Source organism: Neolamprologus brichardi, chromosome 6, assembly GCF_056152115.1.
Source record: "Neolamprologus brichardi isolate AB-2024 chromosome 6, ASM5615211v1, whole genome shotgun sequence".
Lineage (NCBI taxonomy): Eukaryota > Metazoa > Chordata > Actinopteri > Cichliformes > Cichlidae > Neolamprologus > Neolamprologus brichardi.
Window position 1 is genome coordinate 8,640,895 of NC_142109.1, and position 20,861 is coordinate 8,661,755.

Below are 20,861 nucleotides of genomic sequence, written 5' to 3' on the forward strand. Positions count from 1 at the left end.
TAGTATATGTGAGGGGGCAAACTCCTCAACATGGGTGGTGACCATGGTGGCCATTTAGAAGTCGGCCATCTTGGATACAACTTTTGTTTTTTCAATAGGAAGAGGGCCATGTGACACATCAAACTTATTGGTAATGTCACAAGAAAAACAATGGTGTGCTTGGTTTCAACGTACCTTTATTCTTTCATGAGTTATTTACAAGTTTCTGACCACTTATAAAATGTGTTCAATGTGCTGCCCATTGTGTTGGATTGTCAATGCAACCCTCTTCTCCCACTCTGCACACACTGATACCAACACCGCAGGAGAAATGCCAGCACAGGCATCCAGTATCCGTAGTTTCAGGTGCTGCACATCTCGTATCTACACACCATAGACAATTGCCTTCAGATGACCCCAAAGATAAAAGTCTAAGGGGGTCAGATCGGGAGACCTTGGGGGCCATTCAACTGGCCCACGATGACCAATCCACTTTCCAGGAAACTGTTCATCTAGGAATGCTCGGACCTGGCACCCATAATGTGGTGGTGCACCATCTTGCTGGAAAAACTCAGGGAACGTGCCAGCTTCAGTGCATAAAGAGGAAACACAGCATCATGTAGCAATTTCAAATATCCAGTGGCCTTGAGGTTTCCATTGATGAAGAATGGACCCACTATCGTTGTACCCCATATACCACACCAAACCATCACTTTTGTTGTTCCAACAGTCTTGGAGGGATCCATCCACAGTGTTAGGGAGTAACAGAATACATGTACCGCCGTTACGTATTTAAAATACAAAATATGAGTAACTGTATTCCGTTACAGTTACCGTTTAAAAAGGTGGTATTTAGAATACAGTTACTTTGTTGAAATGAATGGATTACACAGCGGTACTTCCCTGTTTTATATTGTCGCGGGTCAGGACTGTTTGGGTTTTGTTTGACAGCTACGTTCTGTTGTTCCAGGCGGCAGCGTTACGGTTGCCATGGTTACAGGGTGACGCTCTCTCTCTGCGTGTTTCCTGGGTGAGAGAGCGCCTGTTGTTGTTGTGCTAAGCTAATAGGCAGAATGCTACAGGTATAGCTCTAAAGAATGTAGCATCATGGGCAGTGTAGTCCGTGCTGCAGGGAGAATGGACTGCCATACCCGATATGTGTCTGTGAGCGAGGGAGGGAGAAAAAGGAAAAGTACGAGGTGTCATCGAGCAAAAACGGGAGCTGGAAGCATGTAAATATAATAATAACCACTGCAGCCAAGAAGAGAGCCTGACGAGCCCAGTTGTAAGTAAGCTATTAAGACTCGACTGTACACCGTGTTCGTGTTTTCCTCCAAAAACAATAAGTTCCGTTGGAGCAGCCTTTCAACACCTCTCTCTGTCTCTCGCTAGCAAAGTTGACCCAGACAACAAAGTAAAGCTAATTTTAAGCTACGAGCCCGACACAGAACCCACCGTATTAGCCAGAGGTCCCTTTACTACGGTTCGGAGCCGCAGACCTTCAGTAACAGTAATAAATCACAGCAGTAGCACATTCATGTAGTTGTAAAAAGCATGATAATATATTAAGTAATCCAAAGTATTCAGAATACGTTACTCTCATTGAGTAACGTAACGGAATACGTTACAGAATACATTTTGGGGCATGTATTCTGTATTCTGTAATGGAATACATTTTAAAAGTAACCTTCCCAACACTGTCCATCCAATGTGGGTTAGTGTCAGACCAATAGCGATGGTTTTGTTTGTTAACTTCACCATTCACATAAAAGTTTGCCTCATCACTGAACAAAATCTTCTGCGTGAACTGAGGGTCCTGTTCCAATTTTTGTTTTGCCAATTCTGCAAATTCTGTGCGCCGATCTGGGTCATCCTCGTTGAGATGCTGCAGTAGCTGGAGTTTGTAAGGGTGCCATTTGTGAGTAGCTAATATCCGCCGAAGGGATGTTCGACTAATGCCACTCTCCAGTGACATGCGGCGAGTGCTACGCTGTGGGCTCTTGCTGAATGAAGCTAGGACAGCCACTGATGTTTCTTCATCAGTGACAGTTTTCTTGCGTCCACATTTTGGAAAATCCAACACTGAACCAGTTTCACGAAACTTAGCAAGCAGTTTGCTGACTGTAGCATGGGAGATGGGTGGTCTCGTAGGGTGTCTTGCATTGAAATCTGCTGCAATGACCCGGTTACTGCGTTCACCAGATATCAACACAATTTCGATCCGCTCCTCACGTGTTAACCTCTTCGACATGTCAATGGCTGTGAACAAAGAGAAGCTTGTAAATGACTCATGAAAGAATAAAGTTACGTTGAAACCAAGCACACCATTGTTTTTCTTGTGACATTACCAATAAGTTTGATGTGTCACATGGCCCTCTTCCTATTGAAAAAACAAAAGTTGTATCCAAGATGGCCGACTTCTAAATGGCCACCATGGTCACCACCCATGTTGAGGAGTTTGCCCCCTCACATATACTAATGTGCCACAAACAGGACTTTAATATCACCAACCATTCCCATGTTATTACTGTGTATCCATATAAATGGCCCACTCTGTATAATGACCTAGTCTGCAAGATCTTCATCTCCCACCTCTAGCAGAGCTATGGCAGCATTCCAAGGGAGACTGGGGACACTGAGTCCAAATAGATCATGTTCAGCATCTCCACTGGTGAAGCTGCTACTCTGAGCTGCGGCTTCAGGGTGTTTGGTGCCTGTTGTGGTGGTGACTCCCAAACTAGATGGTGGACACTGGAGGTAAAGGGAATAATCAGGCTGAAGGAGTCCTATCAGGCTTGGTTAGCCTGTGGGACTTTGTAGGCAGCCGATAGCTATTGACAGGCCAGTGGGAAGCGCCAGAAGCAAAAACTTGGGTGTGGGAGGAGTTCTGCAAGACCATGGAAAGGCTTTTGGACTGCCTCGGAGAGATTCTGGCAAACTGTGCGGCGACTTGGGAAGGGAAAGATATGCTTTACCTGCACTGTGTATTGTTGGTGGAGCGCTGTTGACTTCGACTGAGGATATAGTCGGGCGGTGGAAGGAATACTTCGAGGACCTCCTTAATCCCTCTGACATGTCTTCCATAAAGGAAGCAGTCTGGGGATGAGAGGGCCGGTGGCAGTAAATCAGACTTGTTCCCGGCAAGGCTGCTCTTTGCCTTTGTCATCGAACCTGTTCATAATTTTTATGGACAGAATTTCTAGGTGTAGCCAAGTGGGAGAAGGCTTTTATTCGGGTGGTCTGAGAAGCTTGTCTCTGCTTTTCATACATGATTGGTTCTGTTGGCTTCATCAGGTTATGAAGCCACCCTACCCTCATCTATGGTCATGAGCTTTGGATAGTGACCGAAAGAGTAAGATTGCAAATACTAGGGGTGGAATTGAGCTTTGTCTTTGCTGATCTCTCCCTTAGGGAAAACAACATGTTTGTTTGATTTTTTTTCTCTCTATCTGCCCAGCATTCAGATAAGCGAAGAACCTTTGTAACGCAAGTAACAAGATACTTGCAACCGTAAGGTGATTACCGAATTTAACATAGCAATGCTTTACATACCGTGCTACTGAAAAAATGTAATGTGATTGCAGTAATGTGTTACTTTGTAATGTGTTACACCCTAAACTGTTTGCAGTTATATTTTCTTTGTCTGCACTGTTTTGACTTTGTATGGTGTTGTTAATGAGTCAGTGTGATCTTGGTGTTCCAGTTTTCCTACTCCGGGTCAGATGGCGTTTCAGTCCACATTGTCCAGATGACCTTCCTGAAGCTGCTAAGTGCCACAGCCAAGCAGATATTCACCTACCACTGCCTTAACTCTGCTGCTTGGCTGCACACCGCCACGTACAACCACGAATACGCACTGCGCTTCAGAAGCAGCGACGGCGAGGAGCTGACATACGAGAACACACATTACATCACTGCACTATACGACGGGTGTCGGGTGAGGAACTCAGACACATTTTTGAGGATAACTTATTAATTAATGATTTTATTATTTATTTACTTTATTCAATTGTCTTTGTTTGCTCTAGACACGCTCAGGGCAGGAGAGGACCGTTTTGGAATTTGACTCTCCGCTGTCCAACACGCTTCCCATCATCGATGTAGCTGTGTCCGATTTTGGAAATAAGAACCAGAAATTTGGTTTCGAAGTTGGCCCGGTCTGTTTCAACGGTTAACAGAGTCAGGGAGTAATTTACAGGGAAAACGAGCCATGGACATTTTTTACATGCAGGGAAAAAAAGAAAAAAAATTGATTCAAAACCACATATTTATAAGTTGATATACCTACAACAGTGTTCCTTCTTCTGTACACACACTCGTTTGCATACTCTGTCCTTCATTCACACAGCCCTGTCATGCATTCTCACTGTGGGCTTACATGCTGTGATTAAGAGAACTGCATACATGTACTGATTGTTAAAAACCCCTCTTTTCTTTTTTGAAGGAGTAAGTGGTGCTCTCACAGTTTCATTTGTGTCCTTCTGTTCTTACAAATAATGAGCTGTGCACTCAAATCTCATCCATATGTAGTCACACAGGAGCATGTTTCTGTAACATTCATTCTCCATGTTCTTCAGCATTGTCATCAAACCTCAATTTGTTGTGTTGTTTTTATCTGTTGTTGTTGTAATTTTTCAATTATGCCAATCTGTTATGTCATGTATATTGGAGTTTAATTCATCATGGTGCTATAATGGAGCTCCTTCTGGAGTAAATAGTTTTTAAAAAATGGGTACTGGGGCAGTGCATTTTTTTTCTTTTTTTTCAACATTGCGAAGCCATGTTTAATATTTTTTCTGCTTAACAAACTGTGGTGTGTGATTGCCTCGAGATCTTTCTATGCATATATGTGTGGGGAAGTGACTGATTAACATATTTTAATAAAAGTACACAATGTACATTTAAGTTAATAAGATGAAATTTGTTTTTTTTTTATTGAATACATTTGCTTAACAAAGACAACTCCAGGAGCAGCTTTAGGTCTGCAATTTCATAATACATGTCAGTTTGAAAATGGTCTTAGAGCTTGCAGGTGTGTCGGTCTCAGCAAATGTTGATGGTTTCTTATTGGTAACTTATTTTTTATTTCCTTTAAACTAAATCGCACTCGTCGACACATCTAAAAGACAGAACATGAAAATAAATAAATAAAAACTAATGAACAAGGTTAGCTACATAAAAGCTGCATAAAATTGCTAATCACATTCCTTAATAATCAAATTGCATTTGAAATTTAGCTGAATTATGTACACTGTCATGTACAATGTTGAACACACTATATTAGATTAGTTGTGTGTGGTCTGCTAACATGAGCAGTGCTAGCACCTGTCATCCACAGGTTGTGTTACGTTACAAGTGATTACCAATTCCTTCAGTTACCAACATTCAACCTTTATTTTTAGTTTTTAAAATGTAATTAATTTGTTTATTTATTTTGTATCTGCAAGTACTGCAGAGCTGTGGTAGTTAGCATATCTGACAATTGTTTACAGTCACTTCATTGTTTCCAATTTCCTGTCACAAAGAGAGAGGTGCTGCCGCTGTCAGGGCTGGAGCCCCAGTTGGTGGTCGGTGGGACATCATAATATATCTTTGACACAACAGGTAACTGCTGTGTGATACTAAAATGAGAATAATTTTTAATTGGCTAGTATTTCTTGTGCTGACTAGCAAGAGCAGCAATCTTTAAACGTCTAGTTGTGCACATCCTCAGTTTCTTGGTATGAAATCCACCTATAATGAATGAATGAATGAATGAATGAATGAAGGCTTTATTGGCCATATGCAGGTTGCCCCGCAGTGGAATAGAACATTCCCCCCCCCCCGACTTACACACACAACATAGACATCACATGGGAATACTGGTCGAAGATCGGCAGCGTTACAGAACAAACACTGAAAAAGTACACAACAATTGGAGAGTACAAGAGGAAAAAAAGAGACCTCTACTCATGCTGGGCACCTATGGGAGGACAGCATGAGAACAGGAAACAAAAAAACTCCTCTGCACAGAGAGCACATAAATGTCCACAGTACAACATTGGAGCACGTGACAAGCCACAGGGTCGGGTAGGGGGTGAGGAGTAATCCGAAGGAAACACAGCAGTCATGCTGCACAGCGCTACCATCCCAGCACGGCACACAGACAGTCTTCCCCCACAGGAAACAAGCATCGAAGGCGTTTGGAAAGGGAGGGGGATGAGTGCGTGCTTATCAGTGTAAGTGTATGTGTGTACATGTCCAGAGTTCAGCTATAATAAAGTATCTTGACCATAAGGGTAGAAAGTATAAAATATTACAAAAATTGATTTATACACTAAAATGTCATTCATACACAGCTGCACAGAAACCTGCTTCTGCAACATTCACTCTTCATGTTCTAAGTAAAAGTATAAAAAGGGGGAACCTGGTTTCAGGTGAAAGCAAAAAAGGTGAAAGTGTCTTAAACCAGCATTCTTTTTATTATTATTATTATTATTATTATAGACAGCCATCGGCTTGACATTTTCCTGGTGAGTTTATGGGCTCAGCCATTCATTCATGGGGTAGCTCAGGAGGTAGAGCAGGTGATCTGCTGATTGGAAGCTTGGTGGTTCAATTCCTAGCTCCCCTAGTCTGTATGCCAAATATCCTCGGGCAAAATATTAACCAACTCCAATGGATGCTCTCTGATGCACCAAGTAAGCACTTCAAAGCATAGAAGACAGTGCTTGTGTCTGGTGAATGTGGCATGTTGTATAGAGCGGAAAAGTAGAAAAGCGCTATATAAGAATCAGCCCATTTACCATTTCCGTTCATAGTATTTCCATTTTTAAAATTTGGGTTATTCCAAGTTTCATAAAGGAGGATTATCTGTGATCCGATCATTACCATTTCAGATCAGTCCCTTGCTCTGCCAAGAGGCCAAGACGGCAAAAGTAAATTACGATCATCTCAAGGCTTTGAAATGGGATTTGAGGAAACAGAGGATCACACTGAGGTAGTTATGTCTCTGGAAGTGTCCATCTTTTGGGGTAGTGTGGGGGTACTTGTTCTGAAAATTGAATGAATCACAAAATAAATTACAAAATACATTAAGTTACTTACTTTCAGCAGATAATTATTTGTTACAGTATTCGTTACATTACTTTCTAGTTAATCTTCAACATGGCCTGAGATGTACTGAATAAGCAATGCATCTAATTAACATAAACCAAAGGCTACAGCTCCACAGAAGACACACTTTCTTATAGTGATTAATTACTACCACGAAGCCAAGAGCAAAGCTGGAAAGGAAAATGTTGTGGCCAGGCTGACTCTGCTGGAGAAAAAAGTAGTGCTAGAAATGGAGATTAATCCTACAAGCCTGACTGCTCATCACTGCTTTTGTTACCTGTTTAAAAGCAAGCTTTTGCTCTTTCACATGGGTCAGTTTCTCACAATTTGCTTTATATAAGCATGCTGTCTTTACAAAGAGTTGATGTCCTGTTAGCTGCTGCATTTGTGGTTGTTTGCACTTCCATCACGTTCTTGTTCTTTCACAAAACAAAACAAAAACGACAGAAGCTCCTCTCAAATACTTGAGATACTTATGGAGCTCTTCATGACGTATAGTAAAACTACATTTTGTGAGTGTAACCAGCACATGTTTGAACTCCCTATTCTGAAAGGTCACTGTGTAGGCTGATGTGTAAAATGTTAAACCTATCGTTAACTGGATTGCAGTGACCTTAACATGCTTGAAATGTCATCTCTAAACATGAATTTAAAATCCAATTAAATTTTGAATCATTTCCAAAGTGCAGAATATCGAAGGTGAAAATAAAGGCACTGCTGGGTTTACATCAGCAGCATTCAAAAGCTTTCACTGAAAATAATAAAAATACAAAAATAAGTAATAATAATAATAATTTCTTAACATTTGAGTGAAAAGTGATTCATGAATTTCTGGCTGGGACCTGTTGTTTGGTTGGCATGAAGTCAAGTTTGTCATTAATTTCACGCACAGCTGGAGTAATGAGGTTGTGCGTAAGGTGTATGACTATTTGTTCTTGGGTTTATACTACAGGCCGAGCATGCGTGCATTATATTTCTCTGTCTTCTTCAGCTGGCCTTTCCTGTTACTCTCTCTCTGCCTGCTGTGCCATCTTGACATCTGCATTACAATCATGCTGAAACTTTAATGAGGGGAAGCGAGTGAACACAGCGAGCTCATCCAAGAGTATTTAACAGCTAATTTCCAGCAATGAAATATGGATTGCGTGACATGAAAGTCACCTACATTGTGTTTAAAGCCAGAGTGGCAGGTTCACATGGAAGACAGCCAGCATAAGTTAGTATTTTATTCCTGTTCGGTTTGTGTACTGAAGATAGATGTCAGTGTCCAGAGAGAGAACAATGCAGAGGAAAGGAAGTTTTCTCTTTCTCTTATTTTTTTTTAAGCCATCTGAGGTGTGATAGCAGATACTGGGAATAATTACCAGAATATATGCTAACATTTTACTTACCAACATGACGAAGCTTGCCTTGACTTGAATCGTGTTTGTTAACTGGGGCTAGCCTAGCCTTGAAACTAATGCTCAAAACCATAGAAATTATAACACATGGACATAACCTATAGGTCATTGCCTAAAAGGCTGCATTCTGCCTAAAGGCCACCAGATGGCCATAGCTGTGGTTGACCTGGGGTCCCATAGAAGTTTATGGGAAAAAGGCTTTCTGTCATCATGACCTCTGTAAACACTTTCCTGCTATAGGTTTAGTCACTCATTTTTGTTCTTATTGAATAAAACATTGAGTCTGTTTTCTTAAAATTGTGGTATGTACCCAAACCCTAACTGGGTAAACACTTGTCAATCACAAGTCATTAGACTTATTATTAGAAAACAATGGGTGATGTTACTGTACCACACCAGCATACATGACAATTACAGCACAACATCCATCTTTTATACTATGCTGTAAAATGCTGTTCAGTCACATCTAATATTGATTTAACATATAAAATATTTTTAGTTTACTGTTATATTAGACTGTGTTCTCTCAATCGGATTTTACATATTTCAGATCTTTAAAACTAAAACTAAACATAATATATATAGGATGAAACAGTTTTAACAATTTTACATTTAAACTTGTCTGAATAGTAAATTTGCTGTAATAATTTATAAAAAACCTTCCTGTTTGTGTGTAACATCGTAAAATTTTAGCTCACTAGAATACAACAGATTTTTTCTACTATTGTGTCTTAATAAACATGACAGTTAATTTTAGTTAACTTGCATTTGTTTTATCCATCTTTTATTTAGGCGGATGCTGAGCCTCAGTCTATTCTGGGTGGCGGCCACAGTTAATTTATGCAGTCTATGGTTGTGAATAATATAAGCTGGTAATGATTGCTCCTTAGATACACTTTTTTAAATTAGTTTTTTATTTATTTATTTGTTTGTTTGAATGCGGCTCTTTAATTTTCCATCAAGAGACAGAAAAAAAATCAATGTTCTGGTATTAACCATTGGTATTAACGCAGAAACTTATATATAAATGCATCCATTGATACCTGTAATGGGAAACATACTTGATACTGGATTCCATATTTTATGCAGGAAACAACTACAAACTTAAGATGGATGTTTTAAAGTAAAGTGTTGAACAATAACATCAAAGACAATACTATTGTTAAACAGCAGAAATAATTGTAAGATAGGCTGCCAGTTTCTGTCTAGTTGCTCGTAAACTTTCTCAGCTTTAGTCAGGGACTTTAAGAGAAACACAACACTTTTTAGAAATAAATTATTGTGTTATCCTGTTAAATAAATGTTGTATATTAATGCTACAGACCACAGCCCTGATTAGCTCCAACATGAATGTTATTATTTTATTATTAGCCATAGCCGCTAGCTGCTACCTTAATCATAGCTTAACACAGGGCTAAACTGCTAGCAGTTAAAAAGCTAATGTTAATGTGCGCAGCAGCTAGATTAGCATTAGCAACTGTTTAATGTTCCAGTTTTGTGAAAATGAGGGCTTTGCTTAACTTTAGAAAATGTTCAGTGTTGTGAACTATGAGTGTAAAAAACTCTTTTATATATCACTCTTATATAGTCATGCGATACGAGATGGATAACTGTTCCTGTGTTATGAGGGGCTGAAGTCGTGTATCAACTGCAAGAGCCAAGACAGCGCTGTTGGTATTATACCAATTTTTAGTATCGATTATTAAATTATCTGAGTAATGATTTTTTTTATTTTGACAACCTTACCAGTGAGCAATTTTTATTATTACATGAGTCAGAAAAGTTGGACATTTTTTGCTTTTTTAAAATGTGGAATTTGGGAGTTTTTAAAAACTAAGATTCCGTACAATTCCGGCCCTTTTTCCAAACTGTAATAGAAAAAGTTTTCCTGAGTTCTAGAGAGTAACTTTATGATACCAGAATCAGCAGTACAATCTCACATGCAATCTGTTACTAACAAGTGCACCCACTCACTAATTAACTGTATATTCACTGGCTGTGTTAAGCAACAAATAATCATCCTTTTCACCAACTCCTCCTTCCCTACGCCTCCTCTCTAATCTTCCTCAAAGACAGTTGCTGTCTCCAGTCAGCTCCTGAGTGGCTCTCCACAGCAAGAACACTAGCACTGTGTTCTTCTTCCACAGCCTGAGGGGATTCAGTCACTTCAGACTAGTCAAATTAGTCATAACCCCGAAGCTAAGCAAGGAAGGTGTACAGTACCAAGTTTTCTTTCATGTCTGGTGCGTGTCAAAGCTGGGTCAAGACCAGGAATACCAGAGGGAGAGAAAAGGACAGCCATGAGTCCACCTGAAGCCCTGTGGGTGCTGCTGCTGCTGCTGGTCACTGTCAGCTCATGTAAGGTAAGGAGACACCGTGTGCCCAACTTATCCATTCAACCTTTGTGTCAAATGAGCCAAAATTTAACTTTAAAGTGGTTCTAGAAAAAATTTGATGTACTCTGATTTATTATTTTGTTAACCAACCTTGTGTATATCTCCTGGTATTTGCTGGACATCTCCAAAATAGTTTAGCCATATTGCCTACATGCTAACAGTTAGAGCATGCATTTTTTTTTAAGGGAAACATATTTATAAGTCACAAAAACAGGACTAAAATAAAATGAAATAAATTGACTGAAAGAAATAAAATGCTTTATATAGATCCACATCTTAAAACATATTAGATAAAGAAAATATTGCTGACAAAGGAGTTTAGCTCAAAATCGACCTCCCAAATATTATATTTTTATAGATTTGTTTTGCCAAGTTTTATGCTCAGAGAAATCACGATCATCTATATTTATTGTTTGAGTTATTTTTATTTTATTATATTATAGTTTTGAGTTTTCTTCTTGTTTTGATCTGTTGTACTGTATTGTTCTGAGAAACTTTGTCGTTCCGCTCTACTGAAAAGATGGCGATGATTAGTTTGTAAAAATGCAGAGAGGCAGCCACCTGAGTCAGTGACCAGAAACACCCTGAAGGTGTTTTACACCACTCACTTGTCATGTTGGCTCTGTTGTTACCCTCCTCCTCCTCATGACTGTGTAACCTTAAGTGCAGCTGATTGAAATATTCATGTTTAGAATATTTGCTGAAGGAGATTTTATGTATAATCCATGTGTATTCTGCAGACTCTTTATCTAGAAAAGAAACAATGAGTATGTTACTCCTGATGAGAACAAAGGCGCTATAAAATATTTAGTGTTGGTTAGTTAAATTGTTGACACATAATTGCTCGAGGCAGGAGACGGGGAAGAGCCGTGTCCTTCTATAGCTTTTGAAGTTACAGGGCTGCTAGTTGTGCACTGCAGTCTGTTTAGCATCGCGGGTGGCCTTTTACAGCTCAAAAACACCAGCTTGATGTGTCAGTATTATCCTATTTTCATTAGACTGAACTAATTACAAACTGCAAATGTCCATTGCTAAAAATGTATATCATTCAATGATCTTGATCCTCCTCTTGACCGGTGATTAGCGTGAGGCCTATTTGACACTATTCCAATATTGTGTTTGATCCTTGCATTACATTTTCATACACACGATGAATTTACAGTACAGTATACTTAGTTTGTGTTTAGTTCTTTTGTTAAGCTTTACATTCATTACCATATTTTGTAGACTTCATCAAAAATTGCCACCTAAGTGCTGTCCTAAATACGGTCAGAAAAAAATACAGTGAAATGTGTCTCATGAGTAAAGGATTCATTTAGCAGTGTCACTGTACAAATTAGTTTTACAGTTCAGTTCAACTGAAATTCATTTATTTAGCAACAGCTCACAACAACACTCAACTCAAGCCACTGTTGTAAGAAAAAAAAGATGTATATGCAGGCTTTTAAAAAATAATGTACACCGTCTTTCACATTTAAGGTTTTATATGTCAGGTTATATTAATTAAAGGAAAAAAAAAAGACTTTACATGGGTTATTATAAACATCAGCCAAAATGCAGAACACTTACTGCTTCCATAACAATTAAGAGTAGCCAAGCGCTGCTGATCAAATACACGTGATTAACTGATCATGAGTGAGTGCGAGCGCCTCTATAAAAGCAGATGTTTCGTCAGTTTGCTGGTCTGGAGCATTCAGGTGTGTGTTAACACACTGCCAGGGAGGAAACACAACAGCAATGATTTTATAGACGCAAATGTTGTTGCCCATCGATCTGAGAAGGGTTATAGGGACCCTTAGGGACATTTCCAAGCAATTTGAAGTCCATCGTTCAACATTGAGAAAGATTATTCATGAGTGGAAAACATTCAAGGCAGTTGCCAGTTTTCCCAAGAGTGGATGTTTCTAGGAATTTTACCTCAAGGTCAGTACTCAGAGAAACTGCAAAAAATTCAAGAGATTTCCAGGCCTCAGTTGGCATGTTAAATATTAAAGTTCACAACAGTATACAGTTTAAAAAAAGACTGAACAAGTATTGCCTGGCTGGACGGGTTACCAGAAGAAAGCCTCTTCTTTCTGAGAAGTTGTTTGGAGAAAACCAAACACAGAATATCAGCACAAGCACATCATACCAGCTGTCAGCTTTGTTGGTGGAGGGCTGATTATTTGAGCTTATTTTGAAACCACGGGACAAGTCACTCGTTCAAACATGAACTCCTCTGTTAACAAAGTATTCTGGAGTCAGCTGTCTGTCTGACAGCTCAAGCTTGGCCCAAATTGGGAAATTCAACAGGACAATGATCCCAATCTACAAATTAATGGCTGAAAAAGAAAAGAATCAAGGCATTGCAATGGTCCAGTCAAAGTCCAGAGCTCAACCTGACTGAAAGACTTTTGTGGACTTTAAAAGAGATGTGCATAAAACCAGTGAACTGAATTAACTCTGTCAAGAAGAGTGGGCTGAAATTCCTTCAATATTTTTCTATGACAAAGTCACACAGAAAATTATTACTTCAAGCTATTGCTTTTTTTAAGGTTAGGTTTAAGGTTTTTCTACAAGCTACTAAATCTTACAGCGCTTCTGCATCCTGGCTTAGATGTTATTAAATAGATGATACATGACACGGTCTAATATGTAATGTACACCCCCCACCCCCCCACCCCCCAAATCTGTTGTGCAAACCTTGTGTTTGTGAAGCACAGCCAATCACAGGGAAGAGAAGGGAGACAAAATGTCATGGCTCAAGACTAACAAAGGGGATTGTTTTGAAATACTAATTGTGCTAGTTAGCATAATAATGACACTTTAATTTTTTACAGCCTGCAAGGCTTTCATTTATTCATTCATATAAATAAATAAGCAGGGCAGTTAGTCATTTGGTTTAAAAAAGTGCCAGAAAACATTTTTTTTTAAAGAAACACAGCTCACCGCTTCACAAAAATGAAGACAAACTGTGGTTGTAAGTTAAACCACTGGGAAAATAAAACATATCAAGCTAGAAAAACTCATCTTCATTGCAAAAACAATCAATAACAGAACAATAGTCTGAAGAGTAGCAGTGTTGCAAATGCTGCTGATAGACAGAGTGGGTACCAGGAATAAAAGCCTTCAAAATGCACATAGAGACTTAGACTTAGGTAGTATTGTGTATCGTGTATACAGTAAGTATATTATTTAACTGGGACACAGTTAGGCTTTGTGCATAAGTGCTGTACCAACTCCTTTTAATCTGCAGTCCCCAGCAGGTGGATGCAAACGTTGTAAACATAGTGGCAGAAGTGGTACACAGGCTGAACTTTATTTTTGGAGTTTGTTGCTGCCATGGAAATGCTGCAGAGCCAGATCAAATAAAGCATCTGTACATCTTGTACTTTCTCTGAAGTTTTGATCAAATCCAGTGTAAAATCTCTTACACAGTTTGGTTGTCGGCAGGCACCGAGGGCCACATGGTGGCAGTGTTGCATCAGTGTGTGATTTACATGAAGCACAAATGCACACACGCACGCACACACTTAAGGGAGAGGTCAGTCCAGATCATTGTGCATTCCTGTAGGCGTCTGCATTTAATCAATATCAAGGAAAAGATGGGGACATTGGACAGAAAGGAAAAAGAAAGGTGTTGACTGCAGTCAGGATGAAAAGGGAAAATTAAAGGTCAGGTAAAAGAAGAAGAAGAAAATGGGTATGGAAATGATAAAAGAGGGTGAAAAAAGCAAGAGAATGGGATAAGTGTCAGATGAATATTCTTTTTTTTCTCGTTAGCACTTTTTTTGCGGCGTGCTTTTTTTTTCATTGAATGAAATATGGTTTGAGAGGAGACTGTGGCGCTTGGATAAAGAAGTGGAAGGAATAGGTGAGAGTCTGGGAGAGAGATGGAGGAGTGTGTCTGCGAGAGAGGGTGGAGGAAAGGCGGGAGGGAGGGAGAGGCAGAGAGTTAGAGGATAAATGAGAGAGCAGCGCTGGCTCAGCCACAACGCCTCACTGCCAGACGAAGGAAGGAGTCCAGGAAACACACACATACACACACACATATGCACACAGCTCAGACCAGCTGTTTCCAGGAGCACCTCCTGCAGCCTGAGTTGGATGTTTGGACTTGATGCGTCTTTGCATGGATGCATCTGGATTTATCTACTAACCTGTGGCAGTGTCTTAGACTTCAGAAGAGGGAACATTTGTGGTTTTTTCTCTTCTTTTCTTTTTAAACAAACACTACAGAGCGACTGCACAACCTGTAACACCATGCTGTGCAGCTGCTCTTGTTAGAATGACTGCTGTGAACAGTTTGGACTGTGTGTGAGAGCCGGCCAGAGTTTCTGTTAGTGTGTGTGTGTGTGCGGTGTGTGAATGTGTATGCAGCAGGATGAGTGTTCCCATGTTGAAAATTGGAGCGGTGCTCAGCACCATGGCTATGGTAACTAACTGGATGTCCCAGACCTTACCGTCGCTGGTTGGACTCAATGGAACCATCATCTCCTCAGAGGGCACGCATGAACGGATCGTCAGCGTACGTATTCATATTCATATGACTAAACACGCACGCATACACGCTGTATCTGTGCACTTCCAGAACTTCGTCTTCATCAAACGATAGAGACGCGTTTTTGTTGTCACTTGAGTTGTGATTTTCAGCAGCACCTTCACATACTTCTCTTTTCTACACAGCAACATCCACTTTCAGTAAATATAATGAGATAAGCTCTCCTTTGTTACATGATCTGTAATTATTCCAAGATAAATGTCTGCTTATTCACTGTAGAAGAAAAAAAGCCCCAGCATCTAAGATATCTACGATGACGGGGGAAGTAAGTCAGATTCAATTATCAAGATCTTCGGGGATATTTTAGCCTGCATGCAGCAGATATTTGATCCATTCACTGGTGCAGAAAAGACATGAAAGAAGGTAGAGGAAGAAAAAAAAGCATCAGAGCACAATTAGAAAATACACTACAGCAGGTGGCACAACTGAAGAATAAATAGCACTAATGAATAAATAAATAAATAAATAAGCTTTTATGAGTCATAAAGAACACATGTACAGTATGCACACACTGCTGCACACACACACACTGCTACACCCACAGACCGGTAATAGGATTGCTCTTTCTCAGACTTACTGGGGTGATATTTCTCCTAGGGAAGGCTGACTCACCCAATGGGACAGCCAGTGATTTGTTGCCCTAGCAACCCCCCTGGCAACCCGAGACATGGGGGATCACTGCACGCACCCTGGTTTCTTCACCCCGTATGCGTATCCTGTGCGTGCATTGCCGTTTGTGTGCGTTTGTGCGCACACTCAGGGTTTGCATGATTTACCTTTCTGGCACCTCGCATCTGCTGCGTGGTGGAACTTTGCAAGTTCAGCAAAGTGCATGTAGTCTCATGCAAGCAGGTGCCCACACACACACACAGACCGTGGCTGAAGCAGATGGAGATGTTAGATGGGCAGTGTTGCTACTGCAATAGTTGACAGACAGTTTCTAGATGGGAAATGTCTGAAATCTGGCTGTTGTGTCTCTGTCATCCAGCTTAATTGCACATAAATTTAATTGTTAGCTACATCACTTTCTCCAAAGTGTTTATTTATTTATTTATTTTTTGCCAATTGTGCTTCCCCGGAGTCTTATCAAATGAACTCAAATGCTCTTTAATCAGCACTACTTGTCAGGTTCTTATTAATTTTAAACTGCATGTTAATTAAAACATGAATTATATTAAAAGGTTTTTCTTTTTGTTTTTTAAGATAAGGCTCGCTAATGAATTGGTGCTTTGTTCAGCTTACATACTGAGTAACAGAAGCATTTCAATGGATTCTTTATTGTTTTAAGCAGCTATTGTAACTATTCACTATCCTCTGACTCTTTAGCATTTAGTTTAAGCTTAATTTAGTTTTTATTGGTCCTTTTTAAACTGTACTATTCATTTATTTATCTATTTAGCCTGTTGCCACAACACATTTCAATTGTTGGCCTTTTACGTTTTGCTACATAATTTTATTATATTGAGATTAATGTTGCAGCATTTCTGTTACATGCTTTGCCACGCTCAGTCAGAGCATTCAGTGTTTATGTGTTACCGCTGACTCACTATGTGCAGATTTTTCTTATGTCATAAGAGCATATGAAAAAAGAAAGCTTCTATACAGTCTATTCATTGCAGTGCTAGTCTGGGTAAACACACTCTAAGCTAGATGGTGTCAGTAAGACTTTCCTGTTTTTCTCTTATATAGGATGTTACACACATTTTTCTGAGTTGCGTACGTCCTCCTGTCTCCTCAGCCTCTTATCAACAATTTGTCAACTGCAGAAATGCGGCTCTGTTTGCTCCGCGCTCTCTGTATTTGCTCTGATCACAATCAGTCGAGCTGCCTGTGTAGATTTTTATCATTTTTCCCTCGTGTGAAATGAGCCCCGAGGTGCCATATGTCCTCTGTTTAATTACATCGAGCAGGAGGCACAGCCGATGCTCATACATTCAGCTCATTCACATCTTCCTCTTTTTAAACCTCAACGCTCGCGTCGTCAGCTCCATTGTGAACATTGTGAAGGTTACCCCTCTGAACCCAGCTGATAGATTTATCAGATGTTTCCCTCCAGGCCGCCACGGTCCCCCCTCCATATTTCCCTCTCGTGCCTTCATCCTCTCGGCAGCCTCCTTCTCTCGTCCTCCTCCTCTGCCATTATTCTTTTCCAGGGTTTTTAGGGCAGCTCAGTGTGACGGGCTGTGAGTGTCAGATCAAACTCAGCCGTTCCTTTACATTGTTCTAAAGTGTTATCACTAAGTAGGTCAAGCTGCAGACCTGGATAAACCTCACAGTAATGAGCTCGTGATTTAGCATCTTCTGTGTTTTTTTTTCTTTATGGTTTTTAACTTCCTCTGCTGTTACTTGCTTCCAAATGGTCAGCCCTCTGGGAACAATCGGTGTCGCCTCAACCTAATGAGTCCAAAATAACCCAAAACATAAAAAGGGCCTGATTATATAACAGCTTAGACTGTATTTTTCAAGTGCTAATAATTGCCTGTCCACTCCTCTGTGCTGCAGTTTTTAAAATCACCTCAGCAGGTTGCATTTGTGCCATTCTTTAGGCTACAAAAGATTAAAAATAGGATTCCCCTATGGTGAGGCAAATAATAACTTTTTATTTTATTTTCCTACTGTCTGAATAACAAAAAACAAAACGTACACACTATTACACAAGCAGGAGTGCTGACATTTAAATAGCTGCAAATGTACAGCGTTCAAACAGAGTTGTAAAGGAGCCACTTGAAATGCCTCTTAAATGCTAGAATTCGCACACGGTGTGCCTCTTAAGCCCTTTCAATGAAATCTCTGTTTTGTTTGTTCCTCGTATCACGATGGAGACTCTCTGATCTGAAACCCATTGTTTGATTCATGAATTAATCCTTTTTTGTCTTAAACCAAAGCCCCTCTGATTTCGTCCCCCCCTCCCCAAATCAATACCAAGGACTTCCATTAATAATAAGCACAAACGTTGTTTTTCTTTTTGAACATTAAAATCTCTATTCGACCGCTGGCCTCGTCTCTGAAGAGCACCTGATTGTGGATTATCAACACTAATCTTCTGACCCAGTGCTTTTTTTTCTTTTTCACTTTAATCAAATATTAAATTAATAACTGGATTTTAGATCCTCATGGGTAAATTCAAGTGGTGCATGTTAAAATAAATATTGATTTTAAAGTGATTTTTTAAAGGATGTCATAAATGCAGGCCCCAGAATCCTTTCATGTTGAACATGCAGACTGACCCACAGTGATTTGATTAGTTACTGAACTTGGGCCTGGTTAAACATGGACTGTTTAGAACTGTGAGATGTGTAGTGAGAGGACACAAATGCAAGATGCAGGGAGGCAGAATTCCAATAACAAAAGGCGAGCTGTTCATTTAGGCTGTAGCGAGAGCCAATAAACTAAATAGCAGATTTCCAAAAACAAGGCAACAACATGGGAACACAGAGAGAAGGTACGACTACAGGCAGCTCAACAAAAGACTAAGGAGATGCGGGACAAGTTATACACAGAAGGCTAATCAAGGGAGGGAGTAATATCAGCTATACAATCAGCTAGATGAGGACAGATGGGAAGTAAAAGCAACTGTAAAACACAAGAGGCAAAGGATTACCAAAGTAAAGCAGGAAATGAAGAATAAACAAAAGAACACACTGGATATGTATAAGTTTGACAGAAGCAAATATAAAACATTAACCAGAAGTAAAACATGACAAGTACTTAATGCTCAGAAAGCTCAGGAATCAATGAAAATCAAATCCTAAAAGCTGAGATGTCAAACTCATTTTACACTGTGGACCACATGTAGCCCACTTTGATCTTAAGTGGACCGAACTCGTGAAGCTCTCCTCTCTGTCAGTGCAAAGACATTTTATTACATATTTAGTCCCTGAAACACTTTAATTTAAGGAAATGAAGTGCAGTTAAAACAACGCGTCTCAGTTTTTCTTCATGATGAAGAAATGATGCGGAAGTCTGTCGTCACCAATCGTTGGCATTAAATTTTAAGACATAAATGTGTAAAAATAAAGAAAAAGTCCTGTTAGCTCCTGTAATTATAAAACTGAACATTTTTGTTAAATGACAGATTTAGAAAAAACAATAACTTTCTGTCATTTACTTTGGTATCAGAGGCCACGGGGGGCATTTTTATTAGTAAGAAAAGCTCTAAAATCTACAAAAATATTGTTAAAATTCCCAAATGTATGCTTTCCTTTAAACTTTACAGTGCTGTCCCATGGGCCAGACTGGAGTCTTCAGCAGGCGTCAGGCCTCATGTTTGACACACCTGTCCTAATAACATTAAAGAACAGGACAAATTCTGTCATATTATAATTTCTTGCTGAAATCTCGTGGTACAGTTAAATAATACGTTTATACTTACTGGCTAAACAAGAGCTGAACACGAGCTTATATCTGTGTGTGTGTTTGTACCAGGCTTGTTTCACACATTAGCTTGCTGAGGTGCCATCTATTAATAGCCAACTCGTACTACTAACTGTTGTTGAAGCCAGTCTTGATTTCAGTCAGATTTGCTTTATTAAGTGATCCACAGAGCAGATAAAAGTAATTGTTCATATCCAGAGGGAAGAAAACCTGCTAACACAGCTTTACTCCTTTTTTATCAGCTTACCTGAAACTACTGAATCAACAAAATGGCATTGATCTCTCCTCCACCTCTACAACAGCCAAACCACACTCAAAACCAGATTACTACAGTGTTTCCTGTTTCCCTGCTGTTAGCTTTGTGACAATGTTGTTTAGCTAATTCAATTTTTATGTTTTCTTTATGTAAAAAAGAGAATTTTCCTCATACACAAAATAAAGTTCAATCCTGCAGTTTATCACAAACCTGACATCGTTTTTACTCACCAGGACGGTTATGAAAAATTGTAACAGGAGAAATAACTTGTAACTATAGTAAGATAAATGTAGTGGGGTAAAAAAAAAAAGCACTATAAAAGCAATATTTTCGTTTGACTGTTAAGTAGAAATTGAAAGTTCAGTGAAAAACCCCCACTCCATTGCAGCAGGAGGACCTCAAATAGGCACTTAAGGACAGTACTGGAGTAGACGTAATTTTGCAGCTGATAGTTTTATAAGAATTGTGAACGTAATGAAACCACTTTAGATGAAAAAATGAGCATTTTGTTGTCCATGTGAATGAACACACAGGTGCTTTTCCTTGGATGAGCTAATGTCATTTAGCAGTTCAGCCATTTTTATGATGAGATTCATTCTTAATAACTTGGAACACCGTGTTTCCTGCTGCGTAATACTGTGGGGGAAAACACTCTTTTATGCACTTTATCTGCAGTTTTCACATTTTACATGGCAATCCAGTGGGCTGGTGTAGACCCCTCTTCTGGCAAGTACAGAACTCTTTAAGTGGAAAAAATAGAGATTATTAACTTAAGAATAGTCATCAGATTCAGATTGAATATAAATATAGGAATATTTTGA

General features: G+C 39.5%; 2 protein-coding genes across 3 annotated transcripts in view; both read left to right on the top strand.

The window, feature by feature from the left end:
- Positions 1-4,860, top strand: part of col5a3b (collagen, type V, alpha 3b) — a 47,127-nt gene extending 42,267 nt beyond the window's left edge. Inside the window, exons 65-66 of the mRNA XM_087841609.1 lie at positions 3,683-3,916; positions 4,008-4,860. Coding sequence (XP_087697735.1) covers positions 3,683-3,916; positions 4,008-4,154 — 381 coding nt within the window. The 3' untranslated portion in view covers positions 4,155-4,860. The remainder of the gene's footprint in view (positions 1-3,682; positions 3,917-4,007) is intronic.
- Positions 4,861-10,554: 5,694 nt separating this feature from the next.
- LOC102799924 (noelin-2-like) overlaps positions 10,555-20,861 on the top strand; it is a 40,245-nt gene continuing 29,938 nt past the window's right edge. Inside the window, exon 1 of one of the 2 annotated variants that reach the window (XM_087841624.1) lies at positions 10,555-10,837. In XM_087841624.1, coding sequence (XP_087697750.1) covers positions 10,775-10,837 — 63 coding nt within the window. In that variant the 5' untranslated portion in view covers positions 10,555-10,774. Of the gene's footprint in view, positions 10,838-14,603; positions 15,378-20,861 lie in introns of those variants that run through there. The other variant, XM_087841623.1, reaches the window with a different exon arrangement.